The sequence below is a fragment of the Amphiprion ocellaris genome, chromosome 18 (assembly GCF_022539595.1).
Source record: "Amphiprion ocellaris isolate individual 3 ecotype Okinawa chromosome 18, ASM2253959v1, whole genome shotgun sequence".
Lineage (NCBI taxonomy): Eukaryota > Metazoa > Chordata > Actinopteri > Pomacentridae > Amphiprion > Amphiprion ocellaris.
This window is the reverse complement of record NC_072783.1, coordinates 28376480-28396973: the sequence shown is the minus strand read 5'-3', so window position 1 is coordinate 28396973 and position 20494 is coordinate 28376480. Positions and strand designations below refer to the sequence as shown.

Sequence of the window (20494 nt, the reverse complement as noted above, 5' to 3'; positions counted from 1 at the left end):
ATTCATTATCTTAACAGCTCTAAACTTCCTGTTGTTCAATTTTCCCATCGCAGTCCGGAGAACACTGACAAGCAAGTGTTTCTATTTAGAGGAAACCGGCCCCGGAGAGAGCAGTCATTGTGATTCAAATTCATTACTGCCTCCTACATTATCATATGTTTCTTAACATGCGACCAAAGAGAAGGAAAAATAGCGCAAAGCACTAATCAAGCCAAAGACACTCGTTAAGCAAATTAGTGAGATTAAGAAACACTGTGTCAAACGGTTTTCTGTGCACGTCTTGTACTGCCGTAAGAATGAGGATATTTGTGCTACACTTCAAGGATAATGGCATAGCTCTTACAATCGGAACTGAAGTCTTTAATTTTACTTAGGAAACGAGTGAGGACGGTTGAAGAGGGCCGTGTATTGTCCTACAGAAAAGGTCAACAGCCTCCTGTTCTGAAAGACGGGTCAGTAATCAATATCTTGAACCTGCTCTCAACCCAAACGTATAGCCTGGAGCACTAACCTGAAAAAAAAACTCCTGCCTCCTCCTGGCATTGTGCAGTTGAAATTCAGGGTGAGGATGAGGATTCTCAAGAAGATAACTGGGGTGTAGATTCATTGGAGGTGAATACTCAAATGCTGGAGATTCTACCACTCTACAACTATTACAGCTACTTCTACTGTTGCACCACCACGACTTAATATTTATCTATGACAAGATAGGAATGAAAACAAGAACAAACAGTTTGTGCGCTACATTCTTGCTACAAGTACTGTAAGCAAATATCTAATACTTCAGACTACAGCCAGTCAATAACTAGAAAAGATCCAATCTAGACAATGACACTGACTTTAGGTAGTGCCTTTCAATGGTAAAGCTGAGGTAAGCAGTATTTTTTTGGCGTCATTAGGTAAAAAAAAGGATAACTTTTCAGCATATTGTTATTTAAGGAGTCTGAATCAATCTATCTTTAGAAAATCGAGGCTATGACATGAGACTTTGTTTTGTTTTTACAGAGAGGGTGTCATCCCTGTTATTATAAGCTGTTTTACAAAGACAGATGCGCTGCTGTACAGATTTGGAATTCAATAGCAGAAACCCTGCAGGAAAGACTGCCAATCCAGCAGTGGCAAAAAAAAAAAAAAAAAAAAAAGCCTACACTGCGAAGCAACCCTTTCAAAAAGAGAGTCTGACATTTAATCCATACAAATACATGTCCATATCAGCAAAATATATTCACCAAACTACTGTATTCTGAGCTTGCTGTTCTCCTCCTGGACATGTACGCTGCTAACTTCCTTTTCCTGTAATATCTATAGGCCTCATTGTGGTTGGTTTGGTTGTGGAGGTGGATTTGCTGTACCAGTTGTCGAATGTTGGCTGATAGACGGCTGCCGCTAATTAAATGTCATGTTCATGTTTGATCAAGCTTGTGCTGCCATTTCTTATGAAGCGCAGGTATATACCTGTAATGTCTGGTGGGAAAGTATATAGACATCTGGTGGCTTTTTGTTGTCTTTTTTTTTCATATTTCCAGATTCTTGCCTACCCCAGCTTAAAGCACCAAGATTTTACTTGGGATTGTCCTTCTTCGGACACTAAGTTATTGCTGTTTAATATTCTTGGGAAGCATTTTAATTACATGAATATGCTATGAAGAGGTCTTAGAAGGATTGAAAACATGCTACTGATATTTTCATCAGCCCTCCATGCATTAATTGCAGTTGCAATTGCTAAAGTAAAACAACTGTGTAGTACCTACTGGTCACGCAGCTGCAGCTTCAAACTCTTGTGAAATGCAAAAATATTTATCAGCATTTTACCTGGAATAATGTGCCACATATAGATTTTCTCTGAAGGTTAAAGAGTTTGACTGATAATGTTCCTTTTAAGGACTCATACTAGTACTCGTTATTAGCTCTTGAAATCTGTGTGAGGACAAAAAAACTTGTGTACTGTGTATCGTGTACTTCATATCTAGCACTACATAAGCCTAAAACTATGCTGCAGTGTATCCCATTATGAACTAACAAAGCAAGTCTGTGGTGCAAAAGAAAAAAAAAATACAATAGCTAGGTAAGCACTACAAAAAACCACCACCATAAATTATCCTCATCCACTCACACAGAGACACACACCACCTGGGCTATCACAGACATAAAATGAAACTTACCTCTGACTAACCTCGCAAGGGTCCATATTTGGACCCCAGTTCCATCACGATAGTGTTTAGTAAAAAACAAAAAAGTGACAGAAATTAAAGATGTGACCGCATGGTGTGGATGCTGAATGGCATGCACAGGTCGGCGGAGGGGCACAGATGTAAGCAACACGTCAGAAACAAGTAAGACAATGACTTATTTTTGGAATTTGTGACTAATATGTCCTTTTGTTTCTGGCAATGAGGGCAGCAAGTCAAGCATGCACACAGTGAAAGCGGCAATTTTCAGTGACAGTTCCTTTAAGAAAGCCTCTTAAAGTGACAAAACCCTGGACCCAGAAAGTAGCAAAGAAAGAAAGATAACATACAGAGAAAGTAAGCAATGTTTTATCTGAAAAATATTCGGAACTACACAGGCTATAACTTATAATGTGATCATAATCAATCTAAATATAAATATTCTGTGTTATTTACAGAACACCAGAGGTATGTGTTTACATGGCAGCTACTATCAAAAAGCATCAAGTAGCTTCAAGCCTGGCTGGTAAAGGGAGAGAAATCCCAGATACACTTGAAATGATCCATTACACTATATTTAAAACATTTGACAGGTGTGGATCCACAAAAGCCTACAACAGAACTCACATTGCTCTGATTACTTTTTTTTTTTACACTGATTACAACTTCAGCAGATTGAAAAGGATGCTCTCCAGATAAACAGGCATCTATAGCACCTGAATAGAAGGCCTCATCCTGCTTTAATTCCCATCTGCTCTGCAACAGCATCCTTTTAATTCAAGTCACATGAGCAGACCATTTAGACTTAATAGTCATAATAACCAGGTGTGGAGCCTGAAGGACAGACATCATTGCCCTTGAGGGATGATACCGCTGTTTATGCATGTTTTAGCCCATTTCCTGCAATTCACGTATACTGTACTCTACACTTTGCAGCCAAGGACCTGTGTTTGACTTCATAGCACATGAAAATGCCCCTCGGAAAACATAATGAATGGTTGCGTGATGGGTGAAAAAAAAAAAAAGAGAATTACGTGGCAATAAAGTTGCAAAGTGGAGGAGACTGGTTGTGGTTGCAGATGTATTTTCCACTATCCCCATGATAGTTTCATGAATAATGTAACGGTCATATAGTTTGAACTGTGACTACTGGCTTCAGTCATTCTCACCACTTAGCTTCCGCTAAATCAGTGTTTTATTTTGTCAATTAGGCATGACAAAGGGTTAGTATTCTCATGGGTATGCTAAGTACTAGCATACCCATGAGCCTCAGCCACTGTTGCTATGGATAACAGGCAAGTCAAAAGCATGAAGCAGAGCACAGTCTTAATACTTTGGCATTGCAGGTCCATGCCAAATCCATGCAGCGTTCACCCAAACTCCATGTATTAATTGAATCTTTATTGCTCACCCATAGAAACAGAGTAAAGAAATGCACCGTTAAACATTTACTTCTGGAACCAGTGATAGCCTAAAATAGCTCCTCCCTCTTTGCAACTCTACATTCTTTAGAAAAAAAGAGGACATGCATGAGTAGTGAATGAGAATAAAGATGTAGAATCACAGCTATGATCATACATGGTGTGGATGTGGTAAAGTAAATCAAAAATCAGCCGCTTTCTTCACTTTCTTCCTCTAACTGCCCCTCATCTGAGACCCTCAAAACTTCTGTTTACTCATCACCTGCTTCAGGCCTACAGTTCGCTTGTCAGTGTTCACCAGGCTGTCCTGGAGGGATAAGGACAGAAAGGCAAAAAGGACAAATTCACATCCATACTCTGGGTAGTGTAACACCCCCCGTGCTTAGCTGAGATTTTACAGAGCTAAATTTAGCCCTGCAACCGTGGGATTCGTCCTCAATTTTAACTCTTAAATGTAGGTTGAGGCTAATGGATTCAATCCGTGTTTCTAGCTGGGAAACAAATTAGAAGTGGGAAAGAAGAGATGATCCAAGTAGAATCAAATAGGAAGGCTGGATGACTCAGAGGACTATAAATGGTGAGAGCTGTACTAATCAATCAACATTCAATCGACTCATTTTACTTTGGGAGAAATCTTTCCATGCCCTAAGTCTCTTTGGCTCGTTGAGGTTATATTATATGGGAAACTCATATCCACACCCCATGTTATCCAGGCGTAGATCCACAATTCACTTTGAGATCTAAAATTTATGTTAAATGACTATGTGATTGAGACACGTCCTCTACGCCGTCTCTTTTATTTCAGGTGATGGCTATGAATATGGAAGGAGCATCATTAAGGATCCATACTAAGGCGCACCCCCTGCTAATCACCTAGACTATAAATAGTTCTGGCTGAAGTTTGTCACGAATAATAATTGCAGTGTGTGGATGAATTAGTATCTAAAGCTAAGAAGGAGAGACGATGAAGGATGCAGGGGGCCATAAACTGTGTGTGTAAGCATATATTGTCTATCAAGGTCAGCCGGAGAACTGGAACGCCGACAAATGAGGAACGTTGTGCATAAAGTATTGTGTTCATGTATATATGTATGGAAATTAATACGTAATAAATTCAGTTGTCATTACCGGTTCTGTATTATCACAACACTAAAACAGAATTCCAAGTGCTGTGTTTAAAGGTGCAACTAAAAATAATACACTTTGCACAGAGAAGTTTTTATAACAGCTGCAAGAAGCTGTTCTCAGTTCTCTGCTACACTGTAGTGATGACTGATGTGAGGTGTTACTAGCTTTTTTTTTTTTTTAAAGCTAGATCACACTGATTGTTCCCACAGTGTTTGTATTGGGAGGAAAATTTTATCTGTCCATCAGTATGAGTTGAATATATTACACCCTGCATTCTATGGTCAAACTGATCCCAGTGCATTAAAAAAAACACACACACAAAAAGTTCTCCAGATCTCTTTCTCTGCTCCCCATACTTAGTTCCATGCCACTCACTTGGTCTTTTTGCGGATCTCTTCCACCAGCTGCTTGATATGGTCTTCCATGAACTCAATTTTTTCCTGCTTCCGAGCCAGGGCCTTCTGCAGACGGACAATACGCTCCACAAGCACAGCCTTGTCAACCTCTGGGAAGCTGTCCACAACCACCACTGAAGGACCTGATTGGCTCTCTGGTGACCGCTCTTCAACGCTGCCGCTCCCACCGTGGCGTGCATTCAAGGAGCCTGGGAATTGGAGGGGATGCAGAGAGATTAACTTAGAAAGCTGTTTATTGGCGCAGCTCTGGTCATGTTACAACTAGCTTTGAGCTATTACTTTCTGTAAACAAAAGAACCAATATGTTTTATACTGTATTTGTACTGTTTTGTTATTTCTCTGAGAGACTTTTATCCCAACAGATCAAAATATATATATATTTTAAAAAGTTCCATGATATTACTACTGTATGTGTTAAATACTAACCAAATCCTGCAGTAGTACCTGAGGAACTGGAGCGACTGCCCATACTGCTGGCATCCCGGTCACACCCTCCATTCTCAACCTGCTCCAGCTTCTTACGCGCTGTACAGAAACAGGAAATTAACCATCAAAACTAGACACTAATACAACTTTTGTTCTAGGTTTTGCTTTTGCTTTTGCTGGCGTATACTGTGCATGTGATTTTCTTCCTTTGAAACTACCTCCCTCCCCGTGATTATAAAGAAACTAAGAGGCTGTGGCTTAATTATTTTCAGTTGGCTATCATGTACACAACCGTTCTGGTTGTAAATTAAACTGAAAGAGGGATGGCGGTGTGGACAACGTGCCTGTATGTTTGGTCTGTGATGCTGGTGCTTAGTGCGACATCTCATGGCTGTCAATGTTACATACAGCACTCGTGCCATAATAATTGACGGAGTTCAGCTATACGTCATTGCTTGACTAAACTCAAGGAGTTTTACTCAATAAAGGTGTCTACCTGAACAAATGTGACACAGGTTACTTTTGACGAACAGTGTCCACTCAGCAAACCCTCCATGCTAAACACAAAGGCCTAAAATGACTATGCTGATAAAGTACAGCTGCAACACTGATGAAGAATCGCCTAAAGAAAATGTCATCTCGGCCCCAGGACGCAAGTGAAAATGAAAAACGTGTGCATAAAAGATAAAAGTGCTGAACTTTAAGCATTAAGGTTACTCTATGTGCCCAGAGAACCAAACAGGGGAAGCTGGCTCACTCGATTAAGTATAATCCTGCCATGATAGGAAAGTTAGCTCTTGACACTGCACCCATCTGTGCACTCTCGTCTGGTTTTTAATCACCCTGCACATTCTCCTCTTTAAGCATATGTGCCACCTTACATTAACATAGGCATGTATATACAAAGATGAGCACAATGGTCAATTTAGCAGGGCAGAAAAGCAACAGAAATGATACAATGCTTTTTGAAAATCTAATTGACAGTTATACTGTGAAATTACATCTTCTTTGTTTTATATGAACACAAAAAAGCCACGTCATGTTTGAAATATCATCTACTTTTTTTAAAAATAGAAAGACGAAGTAATTCTGACGCTACATAAACCAGGACTTAAGTAAATATTTTATCAGGTTTCCGACTACTCTGTTAACTTTATGCACTGTAGCATCTCTTTAATAGTGACATGACTGATGTTTGTAAAAAGCAACTGGCTAAAGACATTGATGTGTGTATCTGCTCAGTATTGTAGCATTGATGCTTCAACATCAGCTGTATTCTAACTAGTTTTGGTGATGACTTGATAAGAGTCAACAGATTACAAGAGTTTTGCTGTCTCATACTCATACACTTTAACCAAAGTGCTCCACACACTAAGGACAAGTCTTTCAACAAAAACTGATCTATTTCAATTGTAAAAATGCATCAGGGGGCTTGTTTCTTTCTACAATGTCAGGCACAGAATTGTACAATAAATGCACACTAGCATGGTTTTGAATTTGGGTGAAAAATGGCAGGTGGTTCTGAAGCTTTTGACTAAAAAATGTTAATGTAACACCACGTCATCGCTGTGCTAACACGTGAAAAACATGTCAAAAAACCCCAAGATTTACCATAATGCAATGTCATATCTAACCTTGTGTTAGCTGTTTCGTGAGATCCTTGATGTTTGCAGCCTGTTTCCTTTTCTGTGTCACCAGCTCATCCCTCAGCTCTTCCACTCTGGTTTTTAGTTGGGCCACCTCTACCTGCAGTGCTGCCCGCTCCTCCTGCAGACCCTGCACCTCCTGCTGCCTCAGCACCTCTTCCTGTTTCAGCTGTCGTGACTGCAGGAGAAACGGAATTAGGAAAATAATAGGTTAACAATGCAATAATGGTCATCATTGAGCGGTAACGTAATGTGGCAACGGCTGTTTGTCTAGACACAAATGACTGGACTAAAAATAAAGAAATAGGTAGGGCAGACACTATTTTATGAATTTATTCTGAATGTCCTGCCACACTACATCAATACAAAAGGACACTGTATGTTCTAGGTCAGTCAATTCAGCAGACAAGAATCACTCTATGGAGGATTTGTGACTGTTTGATTAATCAACAATCTATAAATAGGGAATGGCTGCAGACACTAGAAGCAAACACTGTGATCATGATGGAGAAATTTGATGAATATTTTTTTGTCAACTGTGTTTAGCCATTGACATCAGATTATCTGAACCCTATCAAGACCACACTGGACTTCACTGCGCACTCAGAGAACCCTGACCTTGTCTTCTAGTTGCCTGTTGGTCTCCTCCAGCTTCGCTTGGTGCTCTGTGAATCTGCTGGTGAGCTGATCCAGCTGAGACTGTAGTGCGTTGCTCTCTGACTGCAGCTGGGCGTTCTTGCTGCTCAACTTCTCGGTGAAGCCCAGTAACTCAGCCTCACGCTCCCTGCTGCCCTGAACATCACGCTGCAGGTCAGCCATCTGATTGGTCAGGCTATCCACCTCTTCACGAAGAGATGTGATCTCCTGTTCATCACTGCATACAGGAAACAATGAGACATACAGTCATCTCAAAAAAAAAAAAAAAGAAATGCAGCAATAATCTGAGAAGTTTGAATAACTTTGTGAGAAAAACTACTTCATTAAAAGGGCAGAAGTACCAAAAATACAGCTTATCATCGTTACAATCATACGTAATGCATTATTCATTCAGATAAGCCATGTCTTACACACAGACATACAGACCCTAAAAACTGAAATGTCCAGTAATAGTGTGATTCTAATCTAAAAATTACCAAGATGAAGGTCACAATCTTCACTTGAGTCGCATCTAGACCAAAACTAGACCAACAACTTAAAATGTTTGTCCACGTGATGGAAAAACGTGTGGCTGTTCCAACAGGACAGCCAGTATTTTTTGCATCAATCATTTTGGATTGACACAAGACACTTATGGCACTCATAAAAAAAAAAAAACAAATCAATGAGGGGAAAGGGAGAAGTTTCTCAACCATGAACATCTCCTCACTCTAGCAAGTTCTCTTCTCATGGCCAGCAGAGTCACACTCCCACAGAGGGACCCGAGTCCCTTTCTGCTCCCAGTTCTATATCTGTCACTGACCTACCTTTAAATGCTCTGATAAGAAAGCTGAAAAAAAGGAGCAAGAATTAGATTTCCACCTGCTCAGTTCTGTCCATGTCAGAATACTGATACAGGTGGACAAGTCAAGAATTTAAACTGGCCTACAGCCAACACAATGCATGGCTGGATTTATGGATGTGGTCTCCAGTTAATCTGGTCGATATGCTCTCATCCGACCATTTTTCACTTCTCATTTGTCAATAGCCTTCCAAGATTAATCCATTATTTTTGCCTGCAGGAGGAAAAGACTACCTGGGGAAAAAAACAAAACTTTGAACTTTCCCAACATAATGGAGACAGCTAGGACTAATTTTTCATTGAACATTTACTTGGAGTCGGCTTTAAATGAATTGACACCATGAGAGAAGAAGTTGCCAGTGAGGCTGCATTTTATTAACTGGATGGCCAAAATGTTGAGTGTAAACTTTTTTGCACATAACAGATCATCAGCCAACATGGCATATCATCTAAAATAATAAACCAACTTGTCAGCATTATACTTCTCAAAAGTTCTTGTGCTTAGGTCAGAAATTGATAAAGTAATATTTTTGGAAATCAATACAAAACTGGCTGGTTCTGACTCTGTTATCAAATAGTGTTAAATAACTGGGTTAAAATGATTTAATATCTACTTGCGTTTTTACAATAGTTTATAATTTAACTATGCTAATAAGGCTAGCAGGTAGAGTGCACTCAATGGGAGGTTGATTTAGTTATTCTAGAGCTTTTCTAGAGAATTTTTCACTGTGAGCAATCGATTGGCTCAAGAATAGCTCTGATTCCATTTGCCTATACCACCGGAATATTTTCTTTGGTTGTCTGCAGCCCTGGTTAAATTTGTTTAAGCATATGACACATTTTACACAATATTTGTCAAAACCTAAATGCTTCCAAAAATGAGCTCATGTCATGCACTGATAGCTCTACTTACAACTACAGTGATAGTAATGACTTTACTTTTATTTTGTTAAAACAGTCTATAAACCATGAATGTATCTTCTACAGAATGTCTGTTAAAATTCAACTGTAGAATCTCAATATCAAAAATTGAAGTTTACCAAGATGTATATATGTATGCTTGCATCAACAAACGCAGTGTTGACACTTACAACAAATGAAGGCTGTGTTTACTCAATTATTTCAGCACAGCGGCTTAGAGGGAAATCATCAATGTCACATGTTTGTGCATTAAATGTGTTTCGAAACTCAAACATTTTAGCGTTGTACATCGCTTCTGTAGTCTGTTAATACATGTTATCGACAAATTTGTTGTCCTTTAGCCATTTCTGTCAGATTGTGGACATGCAGTACTGGCCTGTGGTGGGCATTATTGATCTTTCTCTTCAGTGTGTGTACCATGACACTTACTGCTGCAGTGTTCCACGCTTGAGTTTTTACATTAAGTGCTGTTCCTACATGATCAATGACAGAGCAAGTGCTTGTACCGTTGGTGCTGCTCCTGGAGTGCGGTAACCTCCTCCAGCTTCTCTCTCTGCCGCCCGATTTCTGCTTTCTGCCGGTTGATGATCTCCCTGTATTTGTTCAGCTCGTCCTCCCATCGTGGGCGCTCATCCTCCAGACACTTTAACTACAAAATATTACACTTTACTAAGCTGAAGACCTGCTGACATCATATGCACAGATGTTGAAACATTTATCTGTATAACAAACCTTGGTGCGTAGAGTTTCGAGCTCGTCCATGCTTTCTTTGTAACTTCTCTTGAGGTCGTCCAGCTCCTTGGCTTTCACTCGGTGCACCTGTCAGATGCATTAAATTCTCCTTTAGACATGTATCCACTGTTATGTGTTTACTATGAACATGCAAAAGGCTGTACTAAAAAGAAAACCCAAATCTGAAAAGCTTTTTTCTTTGCCAATGCCAGCTGTGATCACTCAAATTTAAATTCAGTGGTTTTTACACGTCAATCTAACTCCAAGCCACACTTAATGGAATTTATTTCTCTTTCAAACACACACAAAACAGATTTTAGCATTATTTCACTGCAGATGCATTTCTGGGCAAGCCAAGTGTTGCATTCATTAAAGTTATTTTGCTTTTGCGCTCATTAAGCAAGTGAAAGCAATGATGTTATAATGTTTTTGTGTCATCTTTTTAACAGAGCCATTACTGGTGCCACTGCTAGTCAACTTCTCCAAGATGCTATTAAGAGCCCGTGGTATCCAAGACAACAGGCCAGTAATGGAGATGTTGGAAAATTCACTGTCCATTTCTTCCATTCATCCCTTCCCATTCAATTTTAATGTTAACCCCAACAGTAATGGAAACTGCTTTGTTTGCATTATTTATGACCGAGCTGCATCATCACTTGAGGATAAACACATATGCTGAAATAAACATAGGCTTGGACCAGTTTATTCATTAGCAGGGCACAGATAGCTGCCAGAATCAATGTACATGCTAATATCTGGCCTAAAAACAATCTGCACACAGTATTAGCAACAAGCTGGCAATGGGCTGTATATCTAGAAAAGTTTCTTAGATAACAGAACACAACAGCGAAAGTTAATTTTATTGATTCTTTTGTGATTGAATTTCTAACATAAAATAAAAAAAAATAAGAAAATTAAACAACTTTTTAGTTACAATTAAAACATCAAATTGAAGGAAATTGCATTTATACATCAAGACGTTTTAAGGACTTGTTAACACCCTGGAAAAAAAATCGACCAGACTGTGAAATGACAGCAAGAAATGGGTGATGCCTTCTGGGTTGTTGTTGAAATGCACAGCTTCGTATTGATTATTTCTAGGCCATTTATTTTTAAAGTGTGATTCCCTTTAGAGTGGAGCACAGAGAAAAACAGGCCATTGTGTTTGGATTGAGTCCATGTCTGTGCCTGCGTGCATGCATGTCTGCCTGCCGAGTTGGTGTGCTAGTTCGTTACTCATTCCAACTTAAGGCAATTACACCTTTCACACTGAGGAAAACAGCTGAAAATAAACAGTTTTTACTGGAAGAGCTGGCATCAAGGTCATCAATAAAAGGCTGAATAATGGCTTGGCGTAACAGAACGTATATGTAATTTTGAATTAATTGCAATCTTGCATTGCTGCTTATTTTGTCTTCTGGTGGATTATTACACAGACAAAAAAAAATAGAAACTAAAATGACAGAAAAGTATGTTTGCAGATACAAAGCAACCATCAACATTAATAATGTTATTAATGCTTAGTTTTAAATATTGTCAAGGATTTTTTGTTCTGTAAGCTCCATATGATAGAGCAAGTGCTGGCTTACAAAGTCGGAAAAGAGCAACTACAGGTACAATGTAGAGAACCTGAGAAAAAAGGATTTGAAGTTTAAAGGCTCATAGTCAAACAATGCAACAGATACAAGTATAATAAGGGGTCTTGAGTCTTTAATTAAACATTATTTAGAGATAGCTTAATCAATTTAAAAATCACAATAATTTTGTATAGTCAGAGGCTTCAGAGGTGGCAGGTACTGCTATTGGTGGTGTTGGTTTTTTCTCTCTATGATTAGAAACAATCATATAAGAAATAGAATCATCTGTGTTGTTTCATTTTTCCATTTAGTTTTAGTTTTTCTACTTTTTCCTCCCAAAAATGACACACTTCTGTAACGTCATAATATTTAAAACATGAGGTGAACTGGCAAAAAGTCCAGACTCAGGTTGGAATTCAGTTGAGACTGAACATGTAGTTACTGAATCAGCGCTTTGTTTTTGTGAGAAAGAGTTTGTGTGTGTGCATGATGGCTGTCACCTCTAATTGGTCTGTTTGCTCCTGCTTGTGCTTTTCCAGCTCTCCTTTGGTCTCCCTCAGTTTAGCATCCAGCTCGTTGGATTTGAGCTCCTCGGATTCCTGTGGGAGAGAAGAGTGAAAGTTTCAAAAACAGGAGAATAAGGATGAAGGAGAAGATGCAACGGTTGAAACAACAGTTAAAGAGCAGCTGGAAAGAAGAAAGACTTCTGGACACGAATGAAAGGAACCAACTGACAATGAGGCTGAATGACAATGGCTCGTTTTTTTGTGAGTTTCTCGTCATTTAATTTTAAAATCTTGCTTCATTATATGCTGGCAGTGCTGACTGTGGATGCTGTCATGAAAGAAATCTGGTAACAGAATACAGTTGCTCCCACTAATCTTTCCACCACAGAGACAAAACTAGCACAGCTCTTTACTACCATCATAAGGTACAAATGAAAACTGCCACTCTCCTGGAGCAGAATTATGCTTCTTGAAGTTCAGTTTTACTTACTTTATGACATCTTCTCAAATTCCTTATTATTGACATACAATCAGTGTCGCCCAGTCTTTGTTTGTGAAAATGGCATGTAATACCACAAACCTGGTATGTTCTGATCATATCCTGGCAGTTTTTGCGGATCTGCTCAGTCTCTTCTTTGGCCTGGGCCAGCTTGGATGTGGTCTCTCTCAGTTTGTCTTTCGTGTCCTGCACAGATAAACATACTTTTGTATTCACAACACTAAAATAAAAAGAGAATCTCACGTCAAATCAAACCAGTAAAAACTGGAGATGGTTTTCTGATTCTAGCTGATGAATATATACATAACAAAAGTAATTTACACACCCATCAGCTGTACAAACTACCACAAAGAAAAACATTAATGTCTCAACTCTTGGGGCCTTCAGCAATGACTGAGTTTTTTCTATTTGCTTCTCTGTTTGTTTTCTGTGTATTTGCTTGGAGGCAGTTAAAAACAAAACTCATTATTTTGTAATAGACATCTTCAAAAATAGCTACATTGTTAATGATAATTTCCTTGCAGGCTCATTACTGTACCATTCTCAGCCCATTTCCTTTTGTTCGTCAATCACAAGACACATCTAATCATGTTTTTTTATGGAGCATCTGCAGATAAAATGACTGAAAGAGGTGTCATTTGTATGCTGCCGTACATCTTTGACAAACAACAGGCATAGACTGAGGAAAATCAACATTAAGCAGAAGAAATATGTAGTTCCACTGATGTGCGGAATATATACACAGTCATTTAAAGCGGCAATCACTTTATGCAGGCAGCTGTATTTGGATTCTGTGTGTCATTTGAATGAAATTTGACTCCAGCATGCTCAGGTTCATACCTGCGTCTACAACAGCATCTAAAGCACAAGAATATTATCAGCAGTTAAGTAGAATATTGTTCTCTCTTCTTTATGCTTTTGATAATAATGGTGAATGATAGCTATTACGACTGGTTTGCAAACCATTGCATGTTAAATACAACTCTGTTGAAAAATTATACTCAGCTTCAGCACGACTGCTTAATAAGGAATGGATTTAAGACAAAATAAATACAAAAAGTCAATTCATTACCTTGTGTGCATCTGCCTCACTCTTTAGTTTGTTCTGGGCCCATTTGACCTTGATAAGATGGGAGTTGATCTCCTCCTTCAATTTTTCCACCTCTCGAGTCAACCTGCCAACCTCCCCTTCCTAAGAACACGGGAGTAAAGCAAGAACATTAATAAAAGGATAAGACAGCAAATAGAATTTTGGCTGAGATGATTGGCTTATCGAATAATAATTGGCCAGGAGCTACTTTAAAACAGGGATTTAATGCTGACATCAGTACACCTTGTATTCCTGCTACCAACTTTCCCAACACAATGTTTCTATGTGACTAATTCTATGCCAACAAGGTTATGCTCAATTAAAACAGATCAAAAGCAAGTTAAATATGTATGACATATAGATAATAAACATGGACAAACTGCTTCTGGTACCACTTTTCAGGAAATTATTTGAAGCACTACGAGTTGGAAAACCATGATTGCCTCTCACTGGCACCATACATTTTTAAAGCTCTTATTGGTGTCAATGACGGGGGAGAAAGATAAGCCTCTTAGGGTGAACAATGCAGGTTTTATTGCTGGTGGAATATCAGAATAGATAAAAACATGGATATTTGTCAACCAGATTTACACCAATGTACAGAACTCTGCTCTTATGTAAAAACCGGAAAAGAGGAAAGACTCGTACAAACAGCTGGAAGCAAAAAACTGAACTTCAGCTCCTGTTGATGTTGTCAAAACCCGGACTACATTTATTATTGGAGTCTCAATTAATTAACTTTCCGCTTAAAGCACCCTGGCATAAGTTCAAATGTATAGATCAAATATATCATGTAGATGATATTTTACTTCAATGAAAAGTTAATTTTGGACCTAAATGCAAATAAACCTGTTCACATCGAGCTTTTATTGAGTCTCCATGTCCTGTTGGAAACAAAAAAAATAATGCTACAACAAGGCACAATAAACTGAGACACAGCCTTTACCTTAGCATCATACAGCTGCTGCAGCCGGCCTTTCTCCTGAGCCAGCTGGTTTCCTCGGAGCGCCTGGCGGTCCACCTCCTTGGTTGCCTCCCTCAGCCTCTTTTCCAAACTCTCTTTGTCCCGCCTCAGGTCGAGCGCCTCTTTCTCCCCCCGCACGTATTTCATCACCATGGCCTCCTTCTCTTGGCGTGCCTCATCACACTTCTTGTTCACCTGGGAGGATTGTTTTCATATCATGAGATGGGTTTTATGTCATTTTCCGCAGTTCAGTCACCTCGTTGCTTGTATTGTTGAATCCGAAGGAAGATCATAAAAAAAGTGATATTTCTCCTGGGAAATCCCTAAGAGGAGATGGCAGGGGGCAAGACGCATGAACTATTCTACTTAGCTCGCTGAAGCTTTACCCTGGACTGGGACAAGATGGACAGCAGGACAGACAGTTTGTTGATCTGTACTGCAGTGTGTATAGGAGATAAAACTGCTGACTTACTGTACGACTGTTAGCTTGTCAACCTTTAACAAAAAGATCCAATAAGCTTCCACTTGGCAGCAATATTACAAAGACCATTTTCTGTTGCTTTAGTGTACAACAGTGCCTTGATATTTTGTACAAATGCACTCGGACGTATTCCCATATTTTGCCTTTTTGCACTGACTAGGATTGAAATTAATTAGTAATTATCATTCCAATTATCTTCTTGGTCAAAATTTTACAACCAAATGACAGAAAATAGTAAAAATGCCTTCCAAAAACAGAAGAAAGCATTTACAAATTGCATTTTTCAAAAAGCCTCATATGTGAGAGGCTGAACACTGTTAAATTCAGCATACAGTTAGTAGAAATTTCATGTGCATATGTTTCCACAATTACATTTTCTTTCAGAAAGAAAATATTTTCACTGTGCAAGTACCAACTGGTCTCTCCCCAAAGTCCTTCATCAGCCCAAATTTTTTAAAGATGGAGTGGAACCCTGCTACACCTGCAGAACAGACATTTCACTCTCAACCTGGTGGTTCTTTTATTGCTGTGCTCTCTTGTCTCACACCTGCGTGTTCATTCCTCAAACCAACGAGATACTTGTGTGCAGTTTGTCAGTTTGACAGACAGTTCTGTTGCTACACCCAACTTGTACTGTTTGCTGTAACAAGCTGGTGTTTTGGGAGCGCAAGACAAAACAGGGGAAATTTTACAAACTGTACAGCTGTGTGCATTTCTATGTCAAAAAATATTAAACATTGAAACCAGAAGAAGCTTTTTCTTGTGTATCTGGCTTGACAATCACTTTATATTTAAGTGACAATAAAAGACAGAAATTTTCTGTTAGTTGGGGCAAAAGCTTCTAAAAATTTCCAAATGTTTCAAAGCCTGGGGGTAACAGATGATTAGGTCTGGATCAGCATGTTACTTAAAGACGGGACTGATACAAGAGAGGGGCTTAAAAGAGACACTGGGGGCAAGATCTAACTCGTATTGCTCACTGAACGGTGAAATTAAAAATTGTGAAGTGTGACAAAACTGTCAAGGGAGTGCCCAAATGTGTTCCCAACCAGGTGTACAAAGTGTTGGATGAAAAATGTGCTTTTCTGTGCAATTCATTTCACAAGTGATTAAATTTGCAATAACAAGAGTTCAATGTGAAAAGACCTTGAACGTTTTGCGGCTGGTTTTGTGTGAAACCTACACTGAAGATCTTGATACATAGGCACCAACTTGTAGACAAAAACATTACAGTTACATAAGATTAATTTATTAAACATTGATAATCCACTTTTCTTGTATACCTACAGTATATACAAGTATGCTTTACTGACTGTCGGAAGGGTTGTGGATGACTAAGATTACAAAGTGCTTTGTTGTGATTTGAAATGTCTTCATTATCTATCAGGGTTTGCTGCTGCCCATTCCTCTCTGGGTCCGACACCAACAGATGTAGCTTGATCTCTTGTCAATACATCAATAACACTGACAGTGAGCACTTTATGTCAAACATATATTCCCACATATCCATAATGTGACTTCAAACTGGTAGTAATTTCTATTGTCGTATCTATTTTTATCATCCTCTCCTCAGAATTTCCATTTTTAATCAGATAATTTTAAAAACATGTAAGGGATTTGTGCATCAACAGTCCCAAATATAAATCTGCCTTTGTAATGATTATGTTCCTCCTTTCTTGAGGTAAAAACATTAGAAGTTAAGTGACAAACCTGAACCACTGTAGCAGCTTAAAAGGAACATGGCTCAACATGGATATGCAGGCTAAACTCAGGCAAAACTAAGTTGTGTGACAAGCTTATCGAGAAGTCTGAGGTCCCAGTTATACCTGTTCTAGTCGGTAAGCCGTTTCCTTCTGCATGTGCTGCAGGGCGGCTTTAGCAGACTGATCCTGGTGAATTAGTTTATCCCGCGACTCCTTCACTTCTTTCAGCAGCTCCTCCACCCTGCCCTCCAACTGCAGAAACAGGGAGTACACAGGGTGAGCAACTTGTTGGGCAATTTGTAAACCTGGACCACACCTGGACTGGCTTGATACACAGGATGACATGACACCTAACACAAACTGTTGAAAGCAAACTAAATTTAGACAGCAGAGGAAGAGGGTATCAGTTTGACAATGATTAATTTCCTGAAATCAGATTCTTTTACTCCAAAATAAGAAATGTGTCTGACAAGATAAGAATCAAATAATTACATATTACAGAGTTTCTTTTACTGTTTTGCCTGAAGTATAATCAGTGTCAATCTGACTTTGGAAAAGCCTTAAATGTTACAAGAGTTCAGTGAAGTGCTGCAAAATGTCTGTTAAACATTTGCTCTGTCAAGGCAAACTCTATAGTTGGAAAAAGAGAAAAGCAAGCATCCATTGGACACAAGTCATAAAGATCCATTCTATACCCTTTTGCTTGCACAGCGCCTAAACAAACTGTGTCACCTAGAAAGCATGAATCAATTATTGTTCCTTCCATGGCAACAGAAATGCTAAACCAGAACCAGTGAATAAGGAAGCAATTGTGTTCATGAGTGCCGGCCTGATAGCTTTGTAAATTACAGTCCAGGAGACACCACACAGAAAGACATTTAAAAACACATAGAATTCACACAAGTGATGATGCACAGGTAGCATGTTGAATGCCAGTGATCAGGAATCAGTATTATTTTCTTCACACCAATGGGCTGCTATGGTTGACATTATAATGAGTAGCAGGACTAGAATCCAGGCTTAATTGAATTGGAGTGTTATTATCCTTAAATTTGTCCTTTTAACTGTGCAGCAGTCTGTGAAAGTTGAACTGTCAGCTTTTAGAAGAGAAATTTCACTCTAAAATTTTCCTAGAATGCAATCCATTTTGAAATCATACCAACACTGAGGGATAACTTTTCTACCACTGCAAAAGTTTTTTTGTTTAAATCAAACTGAAAGCCAAATGACCAAGTGTGCAATTTCTGCATTTTGCATAAAAAATATTCTAACAACAAACATTTCTAAATGCCAATAGTCGACAAATAAAGCAAGCTATAATATGAAAATTTGTTCTCAGCTCTCATTTGATCCAGCACTGGGCAGGATTAATTATACAACAAGCAATCAGTGTTTGTCTAAATCTGTATGGCTGCTGCAGAACAATGCAAACTTTTGCAGCCATAAAAGCCCCAAATGGTTTTTGCAAAACTACAGGTGTAATGTGATCACAATCAGCAGAAGTCGATGTCCACAGACAGGACATCAGACAAAATACTGCAGTGGAGTATTTCCTTGTTGATGACAAAAACAGATGCTAAACAGGCTTTTATTGTTTACAAAAATCTATTAAAAATAGCTTGGAGAGACATGCGTGACAAACATAGCCCATTCTTTCACAATGCGCTTGCTCTTGACCAAGATATATCAACATCAGCTGAGTTTGTCTCCCAAACAGTCAATGCCATAAACAACATGAAAATACCCCAAAGAGTGAAACCAACCTTTTTAATGGTGGCCATGTGTTGCTTTTCTGTTTCTGCTCTCTTTTTCAGCTCCACCTTCATGTTGTCTTTCTCTGAACAAATTCCCAAGATCAGCTCCTGATGTCTCTTGTTCTCCTCAAGCAACCTATGAACACACACACACAATCCTAATTCAGGTCAAGCCCATGCAGAGTACTGCAGAATTTAGACTATTAAGGCCAAGTAACAAAACTGAACAAGAAAAACGCGGATTATACTCTCGTTATTTACACAAAATGACTAGTTTCACTATGAAAAACATTGTTAAGCGTTTGATATTGTTGTGTCAGCTTTATGGAGACAGACTTTATATATATAAGTTAATTTCTTGATAAATTAACCTATTGCACTAGAAGTAATGTACAAAAAATAACATTTTAAAATGAAAGGTGGCCCAGTACATTATAGTCTACCTCCCAAAGCTGATAACATCCAGGATATGGATGTGTATCATATTTGTTTAAACAAAGTCACTGCTTACCTCTGAATAGCTTTCTCCTGCTGTGCATACTTGTACTGCACACATTTCTCAAAAACCACCATGCAGCCCTCCTGGTCTGTGGGGAGTCCGTTGACAGGAGGGCTCCCTTTCCTCTCACCCCTGCTTTCCCCCTCAGGCAGCTGACAAGACAACAGCTCTGACTCAAGCTCATCCAGCAGTGACTCCTCTGACAGTGAGCGCTGAATCTGGGAAATGAGCTTTCGGCTGCAATCAGTGTCATAAGGACTTGACGAGGAATGTGAGGGGACCAAGCTGGTTGCACTGGTTTGCGGGCTAGAAGCAAGCGAGGAGCTGACAGTGTCAGAGCTCGGGGTAGAGGGGCCATTAGAGATCCCAGAGGTTGTTGAGTCGGTGGGTGAGTTTTTCGAAGTGCTTTGGACAGAGGAGGATGACGGACTCTCGGCTGAATCTCGATCCTCGGCAGGTGATGGCTCTGTGGAACAATTAGTAACTAAGAGTGATGGCTGCTCGCTATTGTTTGTAATGACAGCATCAAAAGTCAATATGGTGTCTGTTGTCCCTTCAAGAACAGAAGGAGAGCTTTCTACTACATCCAGAGTGGTGTCTGGGGTTACTAAAGCACCATCAGTCTCATTTGAAAGACTAAGTAGAGGCCTTTCAATTTCTGTACTTGTGTCAGCAGCCAGCTCCTGTTCGTCTAGATGCTCCTGACTGCATGTCTGAGCTTCCTGCTCTGTCTTTATGTCCATCTCATCATCAATTATAATCTTGATTAATTCACTGTCAAGCTGTAATTCATCTGTCGCCTGACAGCATATTTCTGCTTCATGTCCACTGTTGTGAGAGACTTGTTCCTCCTCTTCTATGTTAGGCGTGCTGTTGAGAAGCTGATTCACTTGGCATGATCCCTCTGACGCAGATTTAACTTCTGATCCTTCCATCATACTTGTAACAGGACCAGGCTGTTCCATGGTCCTTTCTTGGTTTAAATCTGGCACAGAGAGGAGGAAGAAGACACAGAAAAATGAGTGGGATGAAACTGATAAACTGTTTTCATTCATAATGTATCAA

At 39.3% G+C, this 20494-nt stretch overlaps 1 protein-coding gene across 3 annotated transcripts in view; it reads right to left on the bottom strand.

Annotated features, from left to right (window-relative positions):
• Window positions 1–20494, bottom strand: part of ccdc186 (coiled-coil domain-containing protein 186) — a 29645-nt gene that overhangs the window by 7330 nt on the left and 1821 nt on the right. The window contains exons 2-15 of one of the 3 annotated variants that reach the window (XR_004847903.2): window positions 19442–20414; window positions 18940–19066; window positions 17300–17428; window positions 14975–15187; window positions 14011–14130; window positions 13020–13124; window positions 12434–12532; window positions 10357–10443; window positions 10131–10273; window positions 7824–8079; window positions 7194–7383; window positions 5560–5658; window positions 5093–5321; window positions 2163–3896 (exon numbers count right to left, since the gene is read on the bottom strand). Coding sequence is in view for 2 of the 3 variants with exons in the window: in XM_023276998.3 (XP_023132766.2) it covers window positions 5093–5321; window positions 5560–5658; window positions 7194–7383; window positions 7824–8079; window positions 10131–10273; window positions 10357–10443; window positions 12434–12532; window positions 13020–13124; window positions 14011–14130; window positions 14975–15187; window positions 17300–17428; window positions 18940–19066; window positions 19442–20394 (2750 nt within the window). In the remaining variant the exon portion in view is untranslated. The remainder of the gene's footprint in view (window positions 1–2162; window positions 3897–5092; window positions 5322–5559; window positions 5659–7193; window positions 7384–7823; window positions 8080–10130; window positions 10274–10356; window positions 10444–12433; window positions 12533–13019; window positions 13125–14010; window positions 14131–14974; window positions 15188–17299; window positions 17429–18939; window positions 19067–19441; window positions 20415–20494) is intronic. The other 2 variants (XM_023276998.3, XM_023276999.3) reach the window with 2 other exon arrangements.